This window comes from Amphiura filiformis, unplaced genomic scaffold (genome assembly GCF_039555335.1).
Source record: "Amphiura filiformis unplaced genomic scaffold, Afil_fr2py scaffold_71, whole genome shotgun sequence".
NCBI classification, from domain to species: Eukaryota; Metazoa; Echinodermata; class Ophiuroidea; order Amphilepidida; family Amphiuridae; genus Amphiura; species Amphiura filiformis.
In genome coordinates, this window is record NW_027305535.1 from 303,891 (window position 1) to 330,670 (window position 26,780).

Genomic DNA, 26,780 nt, shown 5'->3' on the forward strand with positions numbered 1-26,780 from the left:
AATTACATCTATATCTATATATGTAAAATATTAAATAGTATGAATTTAATTCTTCAAGATTTCTCCTTTCTGCAATAAATAAATGAACATAATTCTAAGTCATTAACACCTTGGATTATAATACTGAAAGAACTGTATCGTCGGAAAATATCATACTTGGGTATTTTAGGCCCCAAACAAACTAAATAGTTGATGAGGTTAAGGATTAAAATTGCTATCACATTCTTTTGGAATTTTGAACATTGAATACTCCGTTCTTAAAATATAAGAATTTTATGAAAATGTCAAATATCAATCACCATGGCAATAGATACATCATGCGCAGTGATTGGCACACATGATAACGATCATTGATTGAAATTGAATTTGTGGAAAGGTTTGGAAATGATATGATTGTGTAAAATTCTTATATTACAAGATTGGCATGATAAATTGTCAAAATACAAAACGTATATGATCAATTCCTCAACCACGTCATTTTTAGCTATTTAGTTTGGGCGTTTAAAAAGCAAAAAAAAAAAAAATCCGACGATACAGTTCTTTTAGGGACAAGATAGTCCACGAAGTTGAAACCATTTAAAAAAAGTTTAACAAATTCAGATGTTTCTGCCAGATATTTGGTGGCTTTCCAAAATGTATGATTTACCCAATAACCAAAGCCGTTTCTTCCCCCCCCCCAAAAAAGCTAAATATAATAACTCAATCGTCGATACTTTTGCTTTTACAATATGAAATTACCAGTTTTTCAGAACACAATCGCGATAATTAAAGTTCATCGACGTTCCAGAGTCCAATGCTTTTCAAATAAATTGCAGTTCTCATATCTGGCCCGCTTGCCTCCTTTTACAATCATATTATAAAGAGCTACTCGCCAGTACCACAACAGGCAGTGTGAAAGGATCACCACAGTAAGATGATGAAAGCATTCATTACCCTTGTCGAATCGAAATTAAAACCAAACGGATTTAAGAGTGGTGCTGGAACAAAGAACTCAAAACTGTTATACACTAGTGGAAAATATAAAATGAGAATTCTTTCAAAACGATGAGAATTGGACAAAAATATGAAAATTTAAAATTTTCTCATTTATATAAAATTTTCTCATCCAAATGAATGAGAAATATTAACTACCGTGTCAACAACCTGTCACAAGTGGTTAATTTTCTCCTTCAAACCAATGTGACAGGTGGTTGACACGTTAATTGGTATTTCTCGTTCATTTGAATGAGAAAGTTTTATATAAATGAGAAAATTTTAAATTCTCATACTTTTGTCCAATTCTGATCGTTTTGAAAGAATTCTCATTGCAAATTTTCCACTGGTGATAATATCTTGAATCCAAATGCACAATCCTATAATATATGGTTTCATTTCATCCAATATTTGTATGTCCTACTTTTGCAAACAATAATATAAAATCGTTGAAATGTGGGGAACGGGTTAACGGTTTATGGTCAAACGATTTTACTGTTTTTAATCATTCCTTTTGTATTTTCTTACATCAGGTGCTGGATTAACAAAGCCTAGCGTTTTGCTAGGGTCCCCTGACGGGACAGGTACAGATGGGTTTGACAACAAGTCACAGAGCACTATTTAGTGCTTTGATTAGCATACTGCTGTTCCACTCTGCATCCAGTCAATCTGAAATTGGCGGGAACATTACCGAAGATGCCACCTTAGACATATCTGGTAGCCCATACAACGTAACCAGCACACTAGTCATATATCCTAATGTCACCCTTCTAGTTGATCCTGGTGTTGAACTTTATTTTCAACCCAATGTTGGTGCAGTTATTCAAGGCTCCCTTATTGCTAACGGCACAGAAACAGAAAGAATTAAATTCACTGGCCATGCTGTAAACCGCTCAGTTCCTATTGGATACCACCAAATTCGCCTCGTTGACGGACCGACACTTAATGAAGGCAGACTAGAAGTATTTTTCAACGGCCAATGGGGAACCGTCTGCTGGGATTATTGGGACTCTAGTGATTCCATGGTGGCCTGCAGACAGTTGGGATATCTGAGTGGATATAGAACCAACAGCTATCGCTATGGCACTGGACCTATTTGGTTGGACGATGTGGAATGCACTGGTGATGAGCTTGTATTGTGGGGTTGTGATCACAATGGTGTTGGCGTTCATAATTGCGGTAAGTTGTCAGGCTTCCACTGCTACTGCTACTATTAAACTGCTGCTGCCTCTTCGAGGCTGAATCTGTCACTGATACCGTACCACTTCCACTGGCCCTGATTTGGTAAAATGATCTCACACATTTAATATCTTGGAAAATATAAAAATCTTACTATTTGCACAAGTTTCGCCGAGTAATTTTGAAATAACAACCATTTTTAGGAAGTTGTACATTGTTTTACATTATTTACTCATTAATATGGTAAAATGATCTATCTTGATCTATCTAGTCAAGATAGGTTCTGTTATTTTCAAAACGAAGTACGGCGGTAATTCGAGGATGTCATCAACGGATAGAGCGCCCTCATATTACCCAAGATATGGATTTAGATCGTTTTTCCTATGGACGAAAGAGATAACAGGCCGCGTACAATCAACCAAAGTCCCCTTGCATTGTATGCTGCGAATCCTCGCATATTCATGAGGGCCGATTGTTCGATCGTGCCGTGTCTAGCAATCACGGCAGCATTGCGTACCTTCACGATTACGTGATAGACCGTAAAATACGCAGTCGCATGCCTGTCGCATTTCATGGAACAATCGGCCCTCATTATCGGGTGATGTTGAGACTTTGACTGATTGTACACGGTTTGTTATCTATTTCGTCCATGGTTTTTCCAAACCAGGGCTGCCATTATCACTACCACTACCACTACCACTACCACTACCACTACCACTACCACTACCACTACCACTACCACTACCACTACATCTATTGCTGACTTCTTTTGACCACCCTCCCAGATCGAGCCCATGGGCTGGGTGGTGTTGTGAACTTTCACACTAACATGCCTGGCATTTTGTTCCTGTTTAATGTAACATTAGTGTCGAGCATAGTTAGCAGTGTTTGGTCTTTTCTAAAATTTGCTGGACTGTAAAGGAGGAGACCATATTTCTTTCTTTCCTTTGAAATGTGGGATTCTGAGGGATAAACCCCCTAGATTACAATATAAAGACTTGCAAGTGATCTTTGTTCTTTAAAAAATAATTCAGAACTTTTTTACCTTTATAATAAATACATGTACCATGATTCTTTGCTCTATGGCAGGTCAAAATGAAGCTGTTGGATTGGTATGTGATTCATTAGCTGATTACAATCTCTACCACAAGTCATGGCTTGGATTACAATGGATCCAGGAAGTCAATACTACTTTTTTAGAATCTGTTCTTAGCTACACCGATATTGAATACGCTGGCGTCTTCTTCGATAATGACACATCACAGTATACGAGCTTACCAGCCATCAATGCGTCAGGGATTCCACCCTTTCTAGACAACGTTAACGTGGAGAATAATTTCGGTGATGGCGTTAAATTCTCAGACGTTTCCGTTGATTCTGCTATAATTGACAGTAGTTTAGCCAGGAATATGAAAACAGGACTTTATGTGTCAACCGTTGGTATAGGAAGAATTTACGTAGATGGGACTGATATATCCGGCAATGGGGGTCTTGGAATTGATTACGGGGGAAATACACACCCTGAAGATTCTCAGCACTACAAGTTCTGTGGTTATGGCATGAGCTTGGATAAATATATATATTTGGACCACTCTTCCTCCGATCCACGCGAATGTGTACAGGTACGTATACTGCAAATACAATGACACCCTTCAGATCGTTCTCAGCAACACCTGTTTAGCTTTATATGTTTAGTGGTGGTTATTCAAATACTGCATTTTGTATTTAAGGTGGTACTACACTCCTTGATATATTTGTGACTATTTTTGCATTGTTCTCAAAAATAATAACACACTGGTAACAAAAGTTATGTATATTATAGGGCAAAGAATCCAGTTGCTACACTGGAATTTCAGTGACTCAAGACAAGCGGTACATTATTTATAAGAAAAGAGGTACCACTAGAATGTACCTCATTTCTTAACATATATAATGAACCACTTGTCTTGAATCACTGAAATTTCAGTGAAGTAATTGGATTCCTTGCCCCTATAATATGCATAACTTTTGTTACCAATGTGTATTTATTTTTGAGAAAAATGCAAAATTAGTCACGAAATTTATCAGGGGGTGTAGTACCACCTTAAAAAGACCGTATCACTCTGTACATCCCCATGTCATTGGGTAGGATTTAACGCTTGCGTTCTGAACACGTTAGTCCATAAAGATTATAAACACATCCCAAAAATTAATTACCCCTTTATTACTAGGCAATAGCTCCAAATCTATGCATCAAAAAATGAAATAGTAAAAGGAAACCAATTTCAGTCCTGCAAATTTTGAATACAAAAAGATGTGGCAACAGTAGTTGCACTAACAAGGTACTCCTGTCAGATTACATTATCTATTGGTCAAGGATGACATTTTTGGGATGTGTTTATAACGATTATCTCATGAAGTGCAAGATTGTTTTTCATTTCAGACAACATCCGTAATTGGTGTTAATTTAAAATCATAGTATTATATTTGGTGAGCACAAGGGTTAGCAACTATTTTAAACTGTTGCGATTTGGTAGTTCACAGCATTTTGTGAATGGTAGTAAGCTTTGGCAAAAATTGCATTTATTTATTTATTTATTTATTTATTTAAACTTTCTTTAGGTAGGGTAGCCCTTCAATGACAAAGCACTGATTTCCAAGGAGGCCCTGCAAGTACATAACATAGTTAAAACATAATATAGTTGAAACATAACATAATTAATACAATACAGCAAAATGTGAGATGCAAATTTGTACAATGATAATATAAATTAAAACTAATTTACATGACATCAGCATGTACAGTGATAACAACATTTTACAATATTATTTCAAGGCAGGTTTTACAAATGCAGCATTCTTAAGTTGGAAAATACTCATGTTATCAAAGTTATTACAAATACTAACAGGAAGATTATTCCAAAGTTTAACTGCTCTCATTTGGAAAGTGCGCTTACCAGCATTATTATTCCAAGATGGTTCATGTAATAAATTAAAAGCTTGACTTCTGGAACCTTTTGAATGAACAGAGTACATGAAGGTAAACTGAGATGAAAGATAACATGGAGCAGTACCTTTAAGACATTTAAAGATTAGAGTTAACATGTGATTATTCCATCTCAAGTGTGCAGAAGAATTCAAATATCACAGATATACTTTTGTAGGTCCTGTGGTTCTTGAGTTATGTTGTAAAGACTGCTGAAACAAAAACACTTTTGTAAAACGTACATAACTCATTCACAACAATAAATCAAGCACGTTTTCAAAGTATATGATTTGTAGAATGAACTTTTGCAAAACATCAAAGTGTTATATTTCAATAATATGTGGCCGTACACTACGAATGAGCCGTAAAGTCGACAAATTGTATTCTGAATTACAATGTAAAATGTGTGTGAAGGTAGTATTCATATGTACCTCAATTTGTTGCGACAAGTATCTCATTTATACCGTTTAAACCAATCAATAATCCTATTGCTGAAGAGGATAATAAGCTTCTACCTATTTCTATAGAATCATTAAATAGTTCTAGTCTTGGTTTGCTTTGGCTAAATCCTGTTCAAGTGGTGGGCTACAAAGCATTGTATTTTGTCTAGATAAACAAAAATTAACAATGAGAGTACTTTTCTGAACCTCTTTGACTTGAGGATGATTTGAAATGACCGCCAATTATGACTGTTTGATATTTATTACCAGTAATGTGGACAAAGAGACACACGTAGAACCGAAAAAAGGTACCATTTTGTTGAAGGAGCAGTGTTCAACAATCCATAACCCCGCTTCTGGATATCGTTTGAAGTCATTAATGATATACCATTTTAAAGCTTATGATATATATTTTCTAAACACGAAATAAAACAAAATTGACCGGGCCGACTTTACGGCAGATTTATAGTGTACGATCACATATATTGAATTAGATAAAGAAAATTGATTTTTTTTGGGTTGCTTCGACCAATAATACCTCGTGTACCCTTAAAGACCCATTCAGTGATCCCAGCGAACGTGTAAAAGAATAAAATTGCTTAAACAGTCCGGTCTGACTGCCTGATCAGGAAGTACTGCCGAATCAGGCAGCATGTTGCCGAGTTAGGCAACACGTGCTTTGGTAACCCTTCCGAATTCGACAGACTAAGGACTAAATTGTTCATGGTGATTTTATAAAAGATCGGGGGAAATTTTACTTTGACACACATGAGCTACATGTAAGTTGACAATTTTTCACCGGGCGAAAAAAAATTCCACCGGGAGAAAAATAATTTAAATAACAAAACAATTTCTAACGGTTTTTTAAAAATTTGATCTAAATATGCAAATTAACTTTATTTTAACTAAAATTGATGAAAAATTACTACTAATTGTACATTCATTGATAATTTTATATATTTTACCTACTTCTTTACTCTAAACCAAGAAATAACGGTATATTAAAAAATGTTCTATTTGAAATAGAGCATTGCATTGTGGGATACCATACTGCCTGACTCGGCAACATACTGCCTGATTCGGCAGTACTTCCTGATCAGGCAGTCGGACCGGACTGAACGATAAGATTCATGTATATTCCTTATTTTTGTCATAAATATACGGCTTTAGGCTGAGCCACTAACAGGCTATGTTAACACGTTTATGACAATGAAAAAGGTACCAAAATCTTAATTTTGATGATTTTTACGATCGTCCGGATGAGCAATTCACTGAATGGGCCTTTTAAGTACTAGATGTCCCAGAAAAAAACGAGCCCCCCAAAAAAAAAAAACCCCGGTCACTATATATCAGCAGTCATATTTTGAAAACCTAATTGGTCATAATATGTTTGCATGATTATCATCAGGAAAGATAGAAAAGAATAAATGTGAAAAAGAATCAAAGAAAGAAACAAATGTAAGAAGGTGGCATTGAATAAATAAAGAGTTCAGATTTAAAAGGAGATGTACATCATTTTAAACCTTTTATATAAAGGCCACCATCATCCCTCCTTTAATGCATTTAATACTTTAAAAAAGTTCAATTTATATTCAATACATTTCGAAACTACAATCACAAACAGCATATATCGTTACTCTACTAACTGCCTAAGTCATTTTTCAAGTACAAAATACCGCGGTTCAAGCATGCATTTAAACATATTTATTCACCAATCTTGAAGATGAACTTCTTCTTCTTCTTCCTTATAAGTGCCTCCCTCATATGTATGAGTATTATCGCACTGCGTACAGACAAGCTGTACTTATTTTACTCTGGAACCTAGAGTAGATGAGTGTATTTTTGAAGTACAGTCAACAGTACCGGGATGATCCCCTGCACTTTTCGAATAACCTGTGACGTTCTTCAACGTGCACACTGCATTAATGTGAGAAAATATGCATGTACACGGGACCGACAGCTTAAAGTGCCCTCCGAAGCACTAAGCAAGTAGAGTGAAGTGCCTTGCTCAAGGACACAAAGAGCCGGACCTGGGATTCGAATCCTTGACCCTTGGATTCACAGTCCTACGCCTTAACCGCTAGGCCACGCTCTCCTCTACATGGTAATGAGACAAAAGAAAGGGAATAATCAGAAATAATTAGGGTGATTACGTATTCAGTACTTTGTTCTCCAAACGACATGATCGATTAATTGGTTTGAGAAACGGTCTGTGTCCCAAAAGGCTGACGTAAGCAATTTTGACACCGCTGCCAAGAGCTTCAGTCAAATATGATTAAAGGCTTAAGGGTAGACGAGGTATTGTTGGTCGAAGCAACCTAAAAATCGATTTTCATTATCTAGATCAATATATTATTGAAAATTAACACCTTAATGTTTTGCAAAAGTTCATTCTACAAATCGTAAACTTTGCAAACTTGCTTAATTTATTGTTGTTAATGAGTTATGTACGTTTTACAAAAGTGTTGTTGTTTCAGCCCTATTTACAACGTAACTCAAGAACCGTAGCACATATAAAAGTATATCTGTGATATTTTAATTCTTCTACACGCTCGCTATGAATTGAGCAATGCAGTTTTTGCCAAAGCTCACTGCCATTCGTAAGATGCTGTGAACTACCAAATCACAACAGTTTAAAATAATTAATAACCTTAAACAAGATACTTTAAGTCATATCCTTTTTACAAAACTACCTTAATTTCCTTTCTTCAGATTTTTCAATCGCCACCTGGAACTACATTAACAGCCTACCTTGTATATGGGTATACTTATCGATCAACTGTCTTTATAGACTTCTGGAACGGAAACACCACGGAAGACTTACTAGCTTCTGTGTTGCTTACTGAAGAAAATGGAGAACTTATAACCACAACAAGCAATAGCCTGAGAGTGACATTTCGTAGAGAGGGGTATATCCGAAGCTTCTCATGTACACTGTTAATCACTGTTCAGAAAGGTTGGTCTTTTGTTCCTTTCAAGTAAGGTCCCAAGGCAACATTTTCTGGCTGTTTCCATTGTTGCATGAACAATTTGACCTTTGACTCTATTATAAGGAATTATTTTAACTTCCTCGTATTTATTATACAGGGTGTCCCAGAATGATTTATACCGAGAAAGATTGATTTTTTTAGGTATGAATGGCATTTCTATTGGTCATATTGTTTTTCATTTTACGTTCTACATATATTTAGCTTTCTCAGATTTTTTAGATTTTAAAAATTGGACGTTTCTAGTAGAGGATTGCGTTAAAATGATGAATTTCAAGTTTTGACAAAGCAAACTATTTTGAAAATTTGTAAAATTACTAACCGTTCAGCACAAAGTAATGTTATGCAGTATATTGTGTCCTGTTCTTACTTCTACTAAATAGTCGATATCTGTCGTTTATTTATGATGTTACGAAGCAACTATAGTATGGAATAAAGGGTTTGTTACGCTTGAGTGACCTTAAACTATTCTTTCTTTGGCGGCAGTTTTGAAGACAATTATTGAGGTGTGTGAGTTTCATCATTTGAAATGCCGGCAGAAATGGATTTTTCATAAAAGTATAGAGAAGGTTCGTCCTTAGTGTCACAGCATGCATTTATGTCCATAGTATATGGGCAAACCTACAGCTACATAACGAAGAACATGCGCGTATTTTTTTTTGGGGGGGGGGGGCTTTTGGGGCGCCCGCCCCCCGGGGGCAAAGTGGGGGGCGGCAAAATTGAAGGGGCGGCGGGAAGAAGAAGGGCGACAAAAAGGGGCGGCGGAAGAAGAAGGGCGGCAAAAAGAATTAGTAAAGAAAAAGGGCGGAAAAAAGTGAAAAAATTGTACTCTACATCAAAATGTGTTGCTTTTGGGGCGGTAGCGCCTGTATATCATAAACTGCTCAAATAAAGAAAGTCCGCAGTCATGTAACCCGTCCTACACCAAAACCTGATCTTGTTATAACAATTTGATTGATACGGTCGTGTGCAGAATCTACCAAACACTCAAAAGTGACAAAGATTGATACCAGTTTATGGCATTTGGTGCAAATTCAAAAGTTGCAAATCAAAACGAAGCACGCAGTCGAAATTGCTTAGCGTGGCAATATGGTCAAGCTTGCCTGCCCACGATGGGCCCCTGTCGACTACCCCAAGTGCGCGCTTTATTCAATTGTTAACTTAAAACGCATGGATTGCTACAGTGCTTTAAACTGATGAATAAATTTACTAGGGCACGATGCGATCGATATGACCTAGCGGTTGTTTCGGGCTATGTCAATGGTCGCGCTCTGCCATTCACCTCTACAGGTCCGCGTGGTCCGTTTTTAAGTTGCAACTTTTGAAAATGCACCAAATTTCATATACTGGTATCAATCTCTGTGAATTTAGAGTTTTCGGTAGCAAATTTGGTATCAAATTGCAGCTAACAAGATTCTGCACACGACCTCATCAATCAAATTGTCATAACAAGATCAGGTTTTGGTGTAGGACGGGTTACATGACTGCGGACTTTCTTTATTTGAGGTGTTTATAAAGGATCCATGTGTTATGATGCCTTTGCACTGTAAATTACACACATGCCGGTTTCGTCCATTTTCAGTAATAGCAATGTCACGCCAAAACGAATCAAGCTATTTCCATGAAAGTCACAGAATAAGTAGGAGACATGTGTGGCATTGTATTGCACTTACTAAAATTAGATACACTGTTGACTATATATTTTTGATATTTCGTTCAAACACGGTATAAATCATTCTGGGACACCCTGTATATAACTAACTGTATGTACTTTTATCACACATTGTTTAATTTCATTCTGCTATGTTGAAATGCTTCCATCGCTATGCCACAAATTTGCAAGAGAATCTTATGAACAAACCTCTGAATAATGATTGTAGTTTAGATTTGGCATACAACCAACAGTCTAGGAATAATGGGGTAATTACTTTTTGTTAGATGTTAAATCTTTACACAAATCTAATGGTACTTTTGTTCTTTATTTTGTCATTAATCTAGGGATGGATTATGATTTACATCTTCAAAATGTTAACTTATTGGAGAATAGCGGCGGTATAAAAGTACAACACATGCGTCGAAGACTAATTGTGGGCGATTCAAATATCAGTGATAACGCTCATCATGGAATAAACATCGAACAAACATACGGGCATCTGTTGTTACAAAATACGGACATTTCGCACAACAAAGGCACTGGATTACTCGTCCCGCAAGGTCATGGTAAAATGTACTTCGACATGTGTAACTTTAGAAATAACACCGAAAATGGAATCTATACTAAATTTCGTACACGGCAACGTTCGTACGTATTTATATTCTCAATAACGAGCACATCTTTAACCGACAACGGAGATATTGCGTTGCACGTCGAGCCTGCTAGTTGTTCAAACTACCAATGGGATTTCGAGATGGTGTCAAGCACTGTAAGCAATAATATACATGGAGGATTGAAATTATCTAGAAGTAATTGTAATAGCTGGTACGAGAAAGCTCTTATATCACACAACACATTTGCAGAAAACGGAAACCTTGCATTGTCTGTAAACCTAATGTCACCCTTTACTATTGATAATAATTCATTCGAAAATAACATAGGGCCACAAATTCTATTAATAGAGCTCCCCAGGTCATCCAATCCAGCCAAATTGCTAACTATACAAAATAACTCTTTCATTACAAATTCTGCGGACTACATTGTGTTCCTTGACGGCCGTTCGTCAAATGGTCTGGACGAGATATTATTTCAAGGCAACGTATTGGCTAATAACACGTGTGAAATCGTTCTCCGAATTGCATTTTATCCAGATGGTGTTTCTGGAGTGGAAGACATATTTAACATCTCGCAAAATACTCTTGTTGATAATACACCGCATCCTTTCTTCGACCGTGAAGCTCAGTATCTTCCTGTCGCAGTTATTTCTTTCAACAAGCCTTACGTGTTGTTCAAAGAAAATATTATAGAGAATCCGCTTTTCCCATTACAACTGATAATTACTGGAGATAACTTTGGTTACCATGTTACAGCACACCTAAACTGGTGGGGTACTTCTGATGAAATCCAAATTCAGGAATATATCTGGGATCGTCAGGATATGTATGAATTCGCTACCATAGATTATTTCCCATTCCTTATGTCTACTGATTTAACTGATGTCATCAGCCCCAATGCGACTAGGTATGTAGTGCCTTTTATACGTGATGATGTGATCGGAGGTGTTGTACATGGGAACGTGTCACTCTCAAAAGCCGATTATTATGTAGATCGAGACATATCCATTCCGCAATCATCTGTCTTGCGTATAAGTTCTGGTGTTGTTTTAAATTTTTCTCCATTTTCGGCGATATTTGTTCGAGGTAAATTAATTACAGACGGTAATATCAACGATGGAATCTCCTTTAAACCCCACTATGTTACATCAGATACGAAAGCAACAACCATCAGGCTCGTGGACGGCAGCACCGCATGGGAAGGTCGACTTGAACTGTTTGTAGAGGGAGAATGGCATTCCGTTTGTAGCAATTATTGGACACAAGAAAATGCCCGCGTTGCTTGTCGACAACTCGGATATTTTGACGTACTTGATAGCAATTTCTACCCTCGTCAACCTGGTACCGGTCCAATATTGAATTATCCAGTGGAGTGCAAAGGCAACGAAATAGATGTACTCGACTGCAAGCCTAAAGAAGACGCCACCACCTTGTGTACATCTCATAGTTATGATATCAGTATACAGTGCAGGCGCCCTCATTGGGCGGGTGTGATTTTCCCCGCGAATAATGAAGTAAGTGTATTACGTCACGTGACTATTGAGCACGCTGGTTATAGGTATCGTTACGATACACATTCAATTGTTAGTACGGAAGCAATAGTTATTCATCTTCATCACCACGAGTTCCATAACCTGGACATTTTATCCTCGAGTAAAGGGGTTAAGATGCTGTACACTGACCCATTCCATGCGATACGTCCACTTTCAACGATCTCGGTAACAAACTGTACCGGATATGCATTTGAATGTTATTCAGACGGAGTTCATCTTGAAAATTGGAATATCCACAACTGTTACGAAACGTATGTCTCACCAACTACAAATATGCATGCAGAATTGGTGAAATGGGTTGAACCTCAGTATAAGATATCTACATGTCATTTGAATAAGACACTTGACTTGAAAGAAAGCTTGATATTATCACCCCCGTTGAGTGAATCTCGTTCTTGTTATGGAATATTTACGATCAGCAATATAGATTCAAATGGTCGTGTGGGTGTATTTGTTCTATACTCATCGGATTACGCTAGAATTACGGTTGAAGAACAAGGCAACATAATACATAGTGTATCCGGCAGTATTCCTCATGACAACTCGGTGGTTTCAAATGGATCTACAATAACAATTCGACACCAGCCAGTTTCCTATAGATATAATTACAACTTTAATATTATGGTCACGGGACTTGAAGGTGAGTGCACTCACATTACAGTCACCTTATCGTTCAAGTTGGAAAAGTCTTATTTTATCTGAAATTCATAATAACTGGATGCAACGATTATAGAAAACAACACAGGAATGATTTTTTACATTATTTTGGGCAGTTAAAAAAAAAATTGTTACAGAGAAAAGCTATTAAGAACTAAATATAATTACTTGTGTAAGTGAAACTTATTTTTTGTATGAAATTCAGTTAAGATAAACTGGATAAATCTCAACCTTTCGTAATTATTATTATGAATCGTTAAAACTTAATCACCAACACTATTGTCATTTATATACAGGTAGCACTGAAGTTCCAACTCGGAAGCAGCTAGATACGTTTACAATTACAAATACAAATATCGTCCACATCTTAAGAAGGAGCTACGGCATGTACTTTTACCCGAATCAATGGACGGAAATTATTGCAAGCGATGTTAAGATGAAATGTTCTTCCAGTACGTACTGTCTTTACTTCACTCGAGCGTTTGAGAAATTATCTCTTTACAAAGTAGATTTATCGGATGCGTCTTATGGACTGCGGGTTTCTACTACACCGTTAGTAATATCCCAAAGCAGCTTTTATGATATGAATTATGGAATACGGTTTTCAGGTTCTACAGCTATCATCAGCAACAGAACTATGACAGTTGAGGACACCCGCTTCGGTTCTATGTCACAGGCACTGTACATTGCTGACTCGTACAGTGCAAATGTTGCTGCTAACCTTGGTGTACACTGGCTAATAAGAAACTGTACAATTAGCAATACGCAAGATTATGGTATAAGAATAGCGTCTCGATCATCTGTTAGCTCTAATACAGTAATACCTAGATTTACTATCGAGAGCTGCGATTTTTTTGGAACATTTGAAAGGACCGTTTATGTCTCTTCTGGACCTGTGTACAATTTACTTATTTTCGACAACATCTTTCGGGAGAATCACGGTACCGTAATAAACATAGAAAGAGCAGATACATATTCTAGCTTATCTGTCATCGACAATATATTTGAAGCGAATGAAGCAAAAGTACTTAGAATACCCAACGATTTGCCACGATGTAGTATAAAGGATAATATGTTTTTGAATAACACAGCTCCTTATATAGTAGAATATTTTGAAACAGTGCCATTATCTTCAGCAATGATTTCTGATTTCGAACATATTTTCTATGGAAACTCTTTAACAGGAAATTTCCCAACAGGTACTTCAGAGCTTTCAGGTGACCAACAGGTTCCGACTTGCACCATCATCACGCGACACTTGAGTGGAAGCTTCCAATACAATATTTTCGAAAATGAAGGATTTCTGTACGAGTTTTGTATGGGACGATTTACGTTCTATGATGTTAGTGCGTCTTTGGATGCCACTTTTAATGATTGGAATGCTGAGAACGAGTCGGAGATAGCTGATAAGATTTTTGACATAAACGACTGGAATGATAGACCAGGCGTTACCTTTTCGCCATCGTTAACTTCTGAAAGTAATACGTTGCGGACATCTTCACATGGCGGTATTGTCGAAAATCACCCATTAGGAGGAAAGCTACTGCAAGATGAAACCCTAACAGCCTCTGAAAGTCCTTATTTCGTACGGTCTGATATCACTATTGTGGACAATGTAACATTGACAATTGGACCAGGAGTAGAAATGAGGTTCGCGCCAAATATTGGAATACTCGTCATGGGTTCTCTAATTGCTCGTGGCAGTTACAATGACCATATTGTTATGACTGCAGCTAATTTAAATGACACAAATCTTTCTTGGGGTGCTGTACGATTACAAGACGGCCCATCACCATTGCATGGTCGACTTGAAATATATTTGAATGGGGAATGGGGAACGGTTTGTCGCGATTACTGGGACTTAAACGATGCTCAAGTGGTTTGTCGCCAACTCGGTATGGGATCACCTGTTTCCTATCGTAGTACGGATTTTACTGGGACACCACCTGATAGAATTTGGCTTGATGATGTACGGTGCACAGGAAGTGAAACAATGCTGTCTGAATGCCCATCGAGAGAAATTGGGATACATAATTGTGGCCACCATGACGACGTCGGCTTAGAATGTGAGAATGGACTATGGGGCGGGATTCGAATTGTTGGAAACCAGGAGGTAGATGAACCCGAATCTGTTCTTGAGTACGTTGATATTATAAATACGGGTTATCTTCACAACGAACCATATCCAGGATTGTTTATTAGGCATGCCAGTCCACAAATTAACAACGTTAACATTGTGAATTCGGCTTCGGATGGGATCTTGACGGATACACCAATAACTGACTTTGAACTACAAAATGTAACCATCAAAAATACTAAGAGCGGCGTGGTACTTCTAAAAGTTGGAAACGTAATGTTGGATCTCGATAATGTAACTACAGTCGAAAACAAAGACACTGGTTTAGTGGTGTACGAAGAAGATGACAACTCGGCATTTTCATTATGTTATTTCAAAACCATTCCGATTTGTTGGCGGGAAACTGAGAATCTAATCATGGTAGACAAGTCTGCCGATCTGCATTTGCACATTCCCTCTACGCAGTATTATGACTCTGTTCGTTCGTCGTGTACTATTCTAATTCAATCTATCAGAAACGAGACTATTGTAATTCAAGTATACATGCCTCCTAAGTATTATTATAACTACATAGAAGTATACGACCATGACTCATCTATACTTTTAGGCAAGACGAGAGGTTACACCAATGAAGATCATGTAACGGTTGTATCGCCACCAGAAAGCACGACTTTACGTATATATTCCTATCACGATCAACGCTATGGACACGAGGCATATATCAGGATAACAACTTCCGCTGAGAAAAGTAAGTAGAGTGATAATGGATTAAACAAAATGTTATCGATGGTGTGAACAGCAGCAATGAGCGAAATTCTTTATGTCTCATTTACTATGCATACAAATTACAAGTTATTATGAGCATGAAAGTGGTTTAGACGTCTCTTTTAGCGTTATTTTATTGATTAATTAACGAGGTGAGCTCATGAATAATTAATGAGGTGGTGGATATGTCGTTTAAGTTTAAATTTTTTGTGTGTGTTATTAAGGGCTCTGGTATGAGTCTGGGGCAGTATTTTTGTGGGACATGAGAGTACACCAGACATATCGAATACATATTTTGAATACGAAGAATGTCCTTCTGATATCAATATTTTTTTTAATTTGCGATATAATACGAATTTTATGGCAACCGGAACTGGTCAAAGTTAACCGTAAGCGCCATCATTTTCAACCGGAAATGACGTCAGGGGTACAAAGAGGGCGCTACTGTGATCGTCATGTTGTTGAAAAATAGCGCCCTATATATACTCTTGACGTTACTTCCGTTTCAATTTAACCTTTTGGTAAATCCCATAATTCTTTGTGGCCAGACCTGAGATGTCGTCATTTGACATGCTTATCGGTTCCTTTAAGACTTTGGTAATCATTTGGTTAAAGTGAATGCATTTAAAAAAATCCTGGTTGCGGGAAATTGTTGATTTGGCCTGTTACCTGTGGCAAATTGATAGATTGACCGACCAGTGTATTTCATGCGAATCCTATACACGCACGGTGGCATAGTATATGCCGAAGCCCGGGTGAAGAGGTCAGAGGTTTTATTGAATATCTCTATTGTCTTCTAACAGACGTGCTGGTCAGAGACCGTCACGGATCGAAACGTCACGATACTGACTCTGTCGTATCTCATTTAGTAGAGCGTTCTAAGCTTTTGAAAGTTTGTGCTACCCCTGCATGGTTTCTGTTGAGATCTTAGTCCTGATACTTTTCTATACACCAAAATCTAAATACGATTATATTTTGAAAAGAACTAAAAACTTTTAAGACCAAGTTTCTACTTCAAGAAACCCGGTGACACTTCCAGCAATATTTTAGTTCTATAAATTCAAGCCTTAAGCTCGTGGTAATACGATGCTTTCGCACTGCTCAGTACTAAAGTCTTTGCTTATTTTGTTTTTACTACACGTGTTTATTTGCAGGATTGGTGAAACATGCGATCCGAGATTCAATTGTTCGAGAAAATAAAAGAGGAGGAATATCGTATCACATCGTACCTAATGGACTGATAAATGGGATCTCAACAATGTTGCCTTATTCGTGCAATATATCTATAGAAAGATGCCAGTTCTTATCAAACGAAGCACCTGTTGGTGAGCATGTGATCTCATTTAGAATAAATGGAGAATATCGCTTTAATATGGAGAACTGCTTAATTAACGGGAACAGTAAATTAGGAGGACTCGAACTGTATTTGGATGATGACGACTCGTACAATAACAGAACTGTACTACATCGTATTCTAAACAACGAGTTTAAGTACAACACACAAGGCGAAGGCATGATATTTGTGGAAGGGATTGGCAGCAATTTAGGAGATTTTATCCAAATTTACGGCAATCTTCTTCTTCACAACACTCCCATAGATACAGCAAATATGATAGAAATCAATGGAGTATATATCAACTTTGACAGCAACACAGCGTATAACAACACGGGGAAACGGTTGCTGTTGGTTAAACAAGGAACTATACCACCTGAACCCCAAGAATGTACCGATAACCTTATTGCTTACAATCTCGGGCAATTTAGTACCGAAAAGTACACCATTGAAGTTGGCGTTAGCGGTATCCAATTCCACAACAACGTTTTACAAAATCCAGGAAATGACTTTGAAATGAATGCGATTCCTGGATCTGGAGAAATAAACGCAACTTATAATTGGTGGGGGACAACGCTAGACTACCGCATTGGAAATAGGTTACGGGATTCGGACTTTGTTATTGGAAATCCAGACATCATATTTGAGCCGTATCTTTTCAGCACTCCATCGCATGTGGAGAGTAGTGAGTATCCTTGCCTAATTTTACCCAAAAGTATACCGTTGTCGGGCGGGTAAATTCTCCAAAGTGTCACTGGCCCCTGAAAATCTTTAAAGCAAAGTCTTCATGTTCAACGGCCTCAGTACATACTAATGGGCCTTGAACATTTTAGAACAAAACTGCCAAGAGGATAAATATGATGTTTTGCTTTAAACATGTTCAGCGGTCAATGACACATAGGAATATTTTCCTGCCCATCGACGACATGTATGTTTTGCAGTGAGAGTAGCCTCACATTGGCTTCAAACCCAAGTGTCTAGAATTGGCATCTACCAAATGAATTGGGTGTTATGACATATAATATTACGCAAACAATGTTGTATAGAAGTTACATTACAACATCTTTTGTTTTGTTCCAAATTGTTATTTAAAATAACCAGTAAAATTATGGAAGACTTTTTTGACGAACGGAATCTAAATTATTTAAGTTTCAGCTAAACCTATAAACCTAGAAAGAGGGCAATCTATGACTGTTATGGTTCTGAACGTGATCAACGCATTGACTTTTGTGTATGACTTTTAACAGTTTATTGTCCTGTTGGATACTTTGGATATGGTAGTGATTGCTTTGGATACAAAGGTGGCGCCGTCAATTTTGACGAAGCAGTGCAGTCTTGCAAGGTACAATGTCATATAGTAACTGTTTGGGTGTAAAACTGTAATAGAAGCATGATATGGAACTATCCATATGGTATTTGTAGTTAGTGAAGGAATAATATACTGCGCACAAAAAGTATCCTTATACTTAAACCAAAAGCAATATCTTAAATACACTAAACCTTACTTGCCAAATAAAGCAATCTGTAGATGGAGATAATTTTGTTCTTCGTATTCTGAAACCTCATTCGGCAAGTTGCGACTCATCCATATATTATACTAATTTGAATGAAAAAAACTTTTCAAAGTAACAAATTGGCGGAATTTTCCTCCTTCGATTCACATCGGCCTTTGTATCGGGCTTATTACACCGTGATAGATCATGATGTCACTTTTGAAGTGCTTTCTTTTTCAATTATTGGCATAATTTGATGAAATCAAACAATGAGGTATCAAAATACGCAGAACAAAAGTCTTCATCTATTCAATTACTTTATTTAGTAATTTCTGTTTAGTTTCTTCTTTTTTGAATACACGGATACTTTCTTATGCACAGTATCTTTTAGGTGCATCTAATAATATTCGACAAGTCAATAGCGGCATAAATTAAGAAATAACCAAGCAAAATTAGCCGTTATGATATTAGCTGTCTTTCTGTCTGTATCAGTCTGTATGTTGCTTGTTGTACTACCCGTTTCTCTTTCCCTCTAACTCTTTACTCTCTCACTCTCTCTATCCGATCCGTTTCACACTCTTTCTCTTATTCACGGTTGTTTGATGTGATCATTTATTACTTTTTTAACAAAACATTATAATGTTCAATTCTAGACCTGAATACTACCAACAGCTATCACACTAATAAATTGTACATACACATATATTTTTAACATAGATTTTATTCATCTTTTTCTGCTTTTTTGTGGTAATTAAATTCTATAAACTGTACATTTGTGTGCAAATTGAGGGCGCTATTTAGATATATATTTAATTTAAATTAGCCAAATAATATGTTATACCTTACATTTCATGATAAAACGTTTTTTGAAAATTCCCATGTCATTTGTTAGCATGTTTGCTGATGTTCTAATACCATTTTACAAGTGTCTACCTCTTGTAAAGATTCAAACAAGATTTTAGACAAATAGCGCCATCATTGTTCAATTTTTCTGAAAAAATGACTCGGTTTTACATGCCATCAAACAACCGTGTGTATATTTCTTTCACTCACTCTGTCGCTCTTTCTGTCTGGCTTTCCTCTCTTTTTTAGTCCTCTGCTTAATCGTGGAAACCCTCAACGCGTATTGGTGTGCAGGATGGGGGGTGGGGGGTGTATGTGACAGTGGTGCTGAGTACGCGATGCGATGTGTGGATGTGAGTGTTTAAATTATCTGTGATCAAAATCAGTAATATCAAATTTGGATCTTTTCTCAAGATCGATGGTGCCATTTTGCCGACTATGCCGTCATATATATTGCAAGAGATTTTGAAAAACCACACACAGTTTTCTACTTCTCCTGGTGGAATATGGTTATACTACCTTCCTGGCAGCAAAAGTGTTGATCAGACATTGTTCCAAAAGGTATGTACACGAAATTTCCCCATTTTCAATAAATATTTGTTCTCTTATTGTTACGACGTTTATCTTTGTCTGTTTGCATCTTTCTCTTTATTGTATCTCAAAACATATTAAACCAGGACGTGAAATCCTTCCAACGGCGTTGTTTTATAATGGAGTTATCCGAGTCATTGAACGATTATAGAGTCCGTGAAACTTCGTGTTCGGTCATGCAGCCTTACGTATGTACACGTTCAGCAAGTAAGATATATCCAACTTTTAAAATTATAAATTATATTGACAAAAGCATTGTTACTTTATTTATCGTTTAAGTTTTACAATTATTGGAAATATTTACTTTACAGGGACGGCTTAAAATCTCGACCGGCGGTTATTCGGCAGTTATGGTGGTTATGGTGCTTAGAACAATAGAAACCGGCTCCAACCGGACGGAACTGGCGGGCCACCAGAGGATTAGTTTTGAAGCCGCCCTTATGTTAATGTTACATACGGTACATGCGAAAGTCGTGCCGTGATTATTATTATTAATACTATTATTATTATTATTATTATTGGTATTACTATTATTATTCTTATATTAATTGCTAACAGAATACTGTTACCTGATTTTTTTAAAAAAAGGAGTGAAATGTCCCAATAATTGTCACGGTAAAGGTGTATGTCACGGAACCACGTGTGTGTGTAGTAAAGGATGGAAGGGTGAAGATTGCGCAGAGTTCCACTGCCAGGATGTTAAAGATTGCTCTGGTTTTGGGACGTGTGTCGGACCTAATCAGTGTAAATGTCGTGCTGGATGGCAGGTAACTGAAGTGTTTATTTTCACAATAAGATGTATGTTCCCACATTTGATGAATGTATGCCTTTGCAATTGGGATTACCTCGGGACTTAAGGGCTCGGATAGCAACATTTGCATTTTTCCGGGACATGGGAGGCATTGGGAGCACATCAGGCACATCGAATTGCATTCTGAATACGAGGGATATCCTTCTGATATTAAATATTTTTTCGCGATATAATTGAATATATGAATACAAAACCCACCCAAGTCCAATACCAAATTGAGTTAAGCATGGGAAATTGTTGCTATACATAGGCCTGTCATATGAAAGAACAACTCAAATTCATCCTCTGTGTCTATTGAGCATGTGAAAAATAGCATGTATGAAAGAACCACCAAAGTCCATGATTTGAGTCTTGTAACACATTGATTGAAATCCAGTATGTATAAAAGTCCACTTGTAACACATTCATTACTGGAGAGTGACTTTTGAAAAAATGGGTTTAATCAAGGAAAGTGTGTGGTTTATATTACATGGCAGAATGCTTATCAACATTATACATACCTGTGTGCTTTAATTTGTATTATTAGTGGTAATCTCATTCCAACATTATTGTCTTTGTATATGATTCAAAAACCACCCAAGTCCAGCATTTAAAATGAACCCCACGAAGTCCCTGAAATGCTAATCGTCATACCTAATACAGTTTAACCTACTCATTTGCACGTAAAACTTACCATATTGACCAGGTAAATCTAACTGAAGGAATTAAAATAATACACGGGTTTTTTTCTCAAAATCACTTCCCATGGACTTGGGTGGGTTTTGAATTCATGTATTCAATTATTAAAACTTTTTGATATTTAAGTAAACTTTATAAATCTAATGATATGTACTTAAAGTGTAGGTAGCTGAGAGGAAAAGCCGACGATCATTTAAAAATGTTCAGCATTCGTATTGAAAATGCACATTTTTGCATTATATCACGAATTTCAAAGAAATCAAAATAATTTGATATCAGGAGGACATTCCTCGTATCAAGAATGCAATACGATATGTCTGATGTGCTCATAAATCCCAGAAAAAAAATACTGTGCAATCGTTGCTATCCGAGCCCTTAAGCTAAGGGCAAAAGCAATATAAATGCAGTAACACAAAATACAAAAGTAACACCAAAAACCTACCTAGGCCTATATACCCTTTTTACTGATACAACTACACGTAATAATTCAACCATTATTTCATTTTCACAACTCGTCTTATGTGTTTTGGTTACAGGGTCGAGCATGTTCAATAAGTTTTTGCAGCCGTTTTGACCAATGCAAGACATGCGCCCGTGAAGAAGGCTGTGGATGGTGTGATACAAAGCGTTCGTGTTTGCCGGGGACACCACATACCCCTGATAAAGAACTTGACTGTGTAGACTGGTTTTACTACACCTGTTTTACAACTGGACAATGTTCGCAATCAATTGAGGTCAGTATTTGTTTAATTGCCGGTTTTGTTTTTATTTAGTATTAGGAGAATGGGGATTTGTGGCGTGTGTGTGTAAAATCTGAAGATCGTGGATGCTTGTAAATATTGGTCAATTGCACGTTACAATGTTTGAAAGCACGTTATAATATTAGATCAATTGTGATTTAACGTTGACTCAACGTTGAATACCCTTAAATGCACGTCAGTTTAATTAACATTCTAAGAAAGAATTTATCTTTTCCAATTAGTTCATTGTAATGCTGTTAATCATAAAAAAAGACTCAGAAAAGATATATTGCTCAGCAGGTAATGCTTTTTACAAAACAATACTTTATCAAAACGGATTTGTAAAAAAGTGCTAAGTGCTATTATAAAAAGTTTATAAGTGAGTTAATAAGTTTCGCCATCGACAATTTATTATCTCTACAGAGATTAAGCTGCGAAACCCGGCAGTGCAACATGTCTATGCCTGAAAGCGACAATGAATCATGTGAGCAGTGTCTGGATGTTAAACAATGTTTCACAAAAGATGTGAGTATCTCAACCTTTTCTGCACGGTGCTTTATTAGAGTAGTGTTAATGTATTACAGTAAAGGTATTCGAAATTGAAAGTCTATTGAAGGCGAGTTTGCACTCAAATATTGAGATCAATAGAAAGGAACGAGTTTTATAAAAGAGATCGCAAGGTATGACATTTCCATCTCATACATGTCATATGACTAAATTTTCTAGCCAGGAGGAAACTATTAAAACATTTCGTTTAACTATTAGCGAATTAATTGTTAATTCCGAAAAAAACATGAATTTTTTGCTTTTCCTTTTCTTGCCAAAGAATCCTTGTCATACTTGGAACGAAGACCGCTGTCCTTCAGGAGTAGTATCCGAAAATTACACCGACACGTCAAGGATTATGAAGTCTGAAATCAATGAAGACGTTATTCTTTTGCATACAGAAAATGCCACTATATACAAATGCCCAGTTGTTGGATATGGCGAGCTGGAAGATCATGTTTTGTTTGTAACAAGTCAAATAATGGACATCAAAGTTGGCAAGATTTTAAGCAATGAGCAAGCTGATGGCATTCTACACAGGGTTGGATTGGTGACGGATAAAGGTTAACAAATCGTATTCAACTACTCACATAATAATATAATAATTTGTAATTATACTGTGCCTTTCACAGCCACTGGTGAAACACCAGAATCAGATCGCATCAACTAATGATGCTGTCGAATCACACAAAAATCTACACTTTTAACATTAGAACTACGAAGGGTGGTTGTACCAACCCCCTAAGATTTTTTATCCGTTATAAAAAAACGCACGCGCTTACGCCCAAACGACCTAAGCTAATCGTAGATCCATCCTTTGCGCTCATTTTTTACCCCACCCCCTTACCCGGGTGAAAGACCGGCCATCAAAGATGACATAGAGGCGGGTTGGTGAGGCCCCAATGATTTTTATTTCACTGTTATGAATATTATTCCAAGAGCTATTGGCTTTTTACTTGTTAGTAAGGAGACAATTTGGTGAAAATCGCATTTTTGCAGAATTTTTTAGCCGAAAATCAATTTTGCCTATACTTTTGCACATGGCCAGAATGTTCCAAATTTACATAGGCGTCCTCACAATATGACGTCATAGCGATATTATGTGGGTAATATTTGTACTTATTTTGGTATCACTGTATAGAGGAGACCAATAGTTATACATTAGTATCAAATATAACGGTATACAGCGTTTATAATTGAAAATTAGGGGGTGGGAGGCAACCGCCCCACTCCTTCGTAGTCCGTGTTACAAAATATGGCTCAGTAGTTTTAGAGTTAACATTCACCAACATCCTTGTGTATAGACTGCCTACCAAAATTTATACTATATTTGTCAGCATATTACGGATACCTTGGTTTTTTCTTCAGATCGCCACACACTGTTCATGGGTAAGCAGGCCGACCTGTTGGAGGTTCTTAAGTATGCAGACTTCAGTCAGCCTGTTGAAATGGAACCTGCTGGTGACCCAGCGATAACAGATGATACCCCAAATAATGAGTTACTTGAGGAACTGCTCTATGGTAATATCACCACTAATGGTAGTAACATCATTGAGTTAGCAGAAGGTAAACTATGCTCTGACTATCTATATGTTTTATATTTTGGTAACTTTTCAAATAAAACTTTTGTATGTTATTTGGTCTAAACTGATTTATGAATCATTAGATTAACTTGTGTGACAAACCTATTTTGAATAAATTATTTGACAGATATTACTCCTTATAAGTGTCTGGGACATCACTATATCAACAAGGATAATAAAGAAGAACAGAGTATATCGTCCTTCATATTCTTACCTATCAATGATGAGACAAGCAACTACACCACTGGAGATATTCTTATTTCAAATCGGACTTCTTTGAATGTTGAATCTGTGATAGAAATTGTCTCTGAACAAGACGCAATATTTGTTCACACAGAGCTTGCCGACTGCTCCGACAATGCAACATATATTTATGGGTTGGTACCACCAAAACTGGTTAAAATAATTAATATATCTCTTATACACGATTTGTGATAAACAAACTCAATTTCCCCTTGATACCGTAACAATAGTAATGCTCTGATAACACATCCTAGGCAAAGAACATACAACAGGCCGGCAAATATAGCTTCCATTTTCTAGTGTAACAATAGTAAATGGATTTATATTATTGTAGAGTACATTTAAATAGCTGGGCAAAATAAGTTTTGAAGCAATCCTAACAGTGTGTCTCGACTATATTTGTAATTACGTTTTTATAAATACGCACGTGACCACCTCCGCGCTGCCATAACAGCTCGTAAACAGTAAGTCTCGAAGTGACTTTCTACATAGCGGGTGGTCTTACTGTACATTTGAATGCAAAGGCGGAACAACATGAGACTACTGTGCAGCAAAATTGTCTATTTTGTTCAACTTTGTGATTATATTGTAAACGTTTCCGTCGTTGAATATTTTTTCCGTTGTCAAATACTTTCAAAATGTTGTTTTATACAAAGTTCCTATCCTTTTCTTTCAATGCATGATTTGGTCACGCTTGCTGGTCTTGGTATGTCGTGCCAATGGGTCACGTGCTTATTATAAAAACGTATTTATAAATATAGTCGAAGCATACTGTCTAATTCCGTCAGAATTCTAAAACTAAATCAAGTAATTAAAAATTAATGCTCATATTACAGCATAAAGGAAATGTTGTCAACACGAAACAATACTGGTGACGAAGTAGACTTATCTTGTCGAGGAGGTATTGGTCGCAACAATCTCCTGGTACTGAATGAAAACATATACGAAGACGATCTCGTTATCTCACACAATGACACAATTATTGGAGGGCCTGGTGATCGGTTTGTTGGACAGGTAAGATAATTATTTACGTATTCTAATATTTAATTTTCAAGTTAAGGAAATTTTGGAAGAGGACTCATTCGTATAACAACGAAGTTTTTATTTGAATATGCATGTGCCAGTTGGACATGTTATTACGTTTTTATGCTAAAGTCTGAACAAACATATTTTCAAAGTTTTAGGGGCCTGAGCTTTCGATCCTTGGCTCAGGCCCCCAAAACTTTGAAATTTTACTTAACAGGCTAATTTTGTGGATAAGCAATTAACGCCCAAACATATTTTCCTTAGATATATGAATGGTTTAAGTAGCCATAGTTTTGATCTCATCGTTCTCAAGCAATTTAAGCGATGCACAATACGATGTGGCGCCAGTCTAATTTTGAACTCCAATTCTAGCCACCAATGCAGTTCTAGCCAACATCGGATTATCAGACGAGTTTGAAAATGATAATGTAAAACAGTTTCCATGAAGGATTCGGTGTGATTAACAGATAGATAATGGACCTAAAAATGTGAGGTTATAAGTGTGTAGTAAGCGACGAAAAAATAAAACCCTCTTCAACGGGCCCGACCGACCCAAATTGTACAAGAATTTGGAAACAAATTTTCCTGTATAAATGAATGCCGATCCGAATTTGAAAATATCAGAAATATCTTCTTCTTTTTTTTTTGTGGTATTTCACCAAATTGCAAAATATTTACAAATTTTGGTAATTTTTGGTGTCATTTAAAAAAAACACAGAAAAAAAAACAGCTCGACGGTCGACCGACTGACCGACCCTACTTGAAAGGTCCGTCCGCCCGTAGAACAGGGTTTTTTCGTCGCCCTTTTTTCCTGTGCAATTTTAAGTGAATATTTATTGTCAAATACAATAGATCGTCTCGAAGACAATTACCAAGGAATTCGTTATACTGGAAGTACTGACTGCAACAACGTTAGAAGAGCTGCAAGCTTTACCACATTTCAGTCTTCTGCCAACACGACATAGAGTTAGACGAGGAACTTTCACTTTGTCTCCGAGTTTTTCCTTTTCAGTCGCCTATGAAGAAAAGG

The 26,780-nt window shown here is 36.8% G+C and overlaps 1 protein-coding gene across 1 annotated transcript; it reads left to right on the top strand.

Moving 5' to 3' along the window:
- The first annotated feature begins 1,562 nt into the window (after positions 1-1,562).
- On the top strand, positions 1,563-24,916 carry LOC140144673 (protein bark beetle-like). Its single transcript, XM_072166480.1, has 11 exons — positions 1,563-2,151; positions 3,241-3,773; positions 8,269-8,512; positions 10,542-13,004; positions 13,318-15,846; positions 17,018-17,881; positions 18,444-18,538; positions 22,776-22,877; positions 23,179-23,461; positions 24,267-24,464; positions 24,609-24,916. Exons 1-11 carry the CDS (start codon positions 1,563-1,565, stop codon positions 24,914-24,916), a joined length of 8,208 nt encoding a protein of 2,735 aa, XP_072022581.1.
- Positions 24,917-26,780: the final 1,864 nt, after the last annotated feature.

Coding starts and splice junctions, on each gene's coding strand:
- LOC140144673 (XM_072166480.1), top strand. CDS start 1,563: ATGGGTTTGACAACAAGTCACAGAGCACTATTTAGTGCTTTGATTAGC. Junction 22,878..23,178: donor AACAATGTTTCACAAAAGAT/GTGAGTATCTCA, acceptor TTCTTGCCAAAG/AATCCTTGTCATACTTGGAA. Junction 23,462..24,266: donor TGGATTGGTGACGGATAAAG/GTTAACAAATCG, acceptor TTTTTTCTTCAG/ATCGCCACACACTGTTCATG.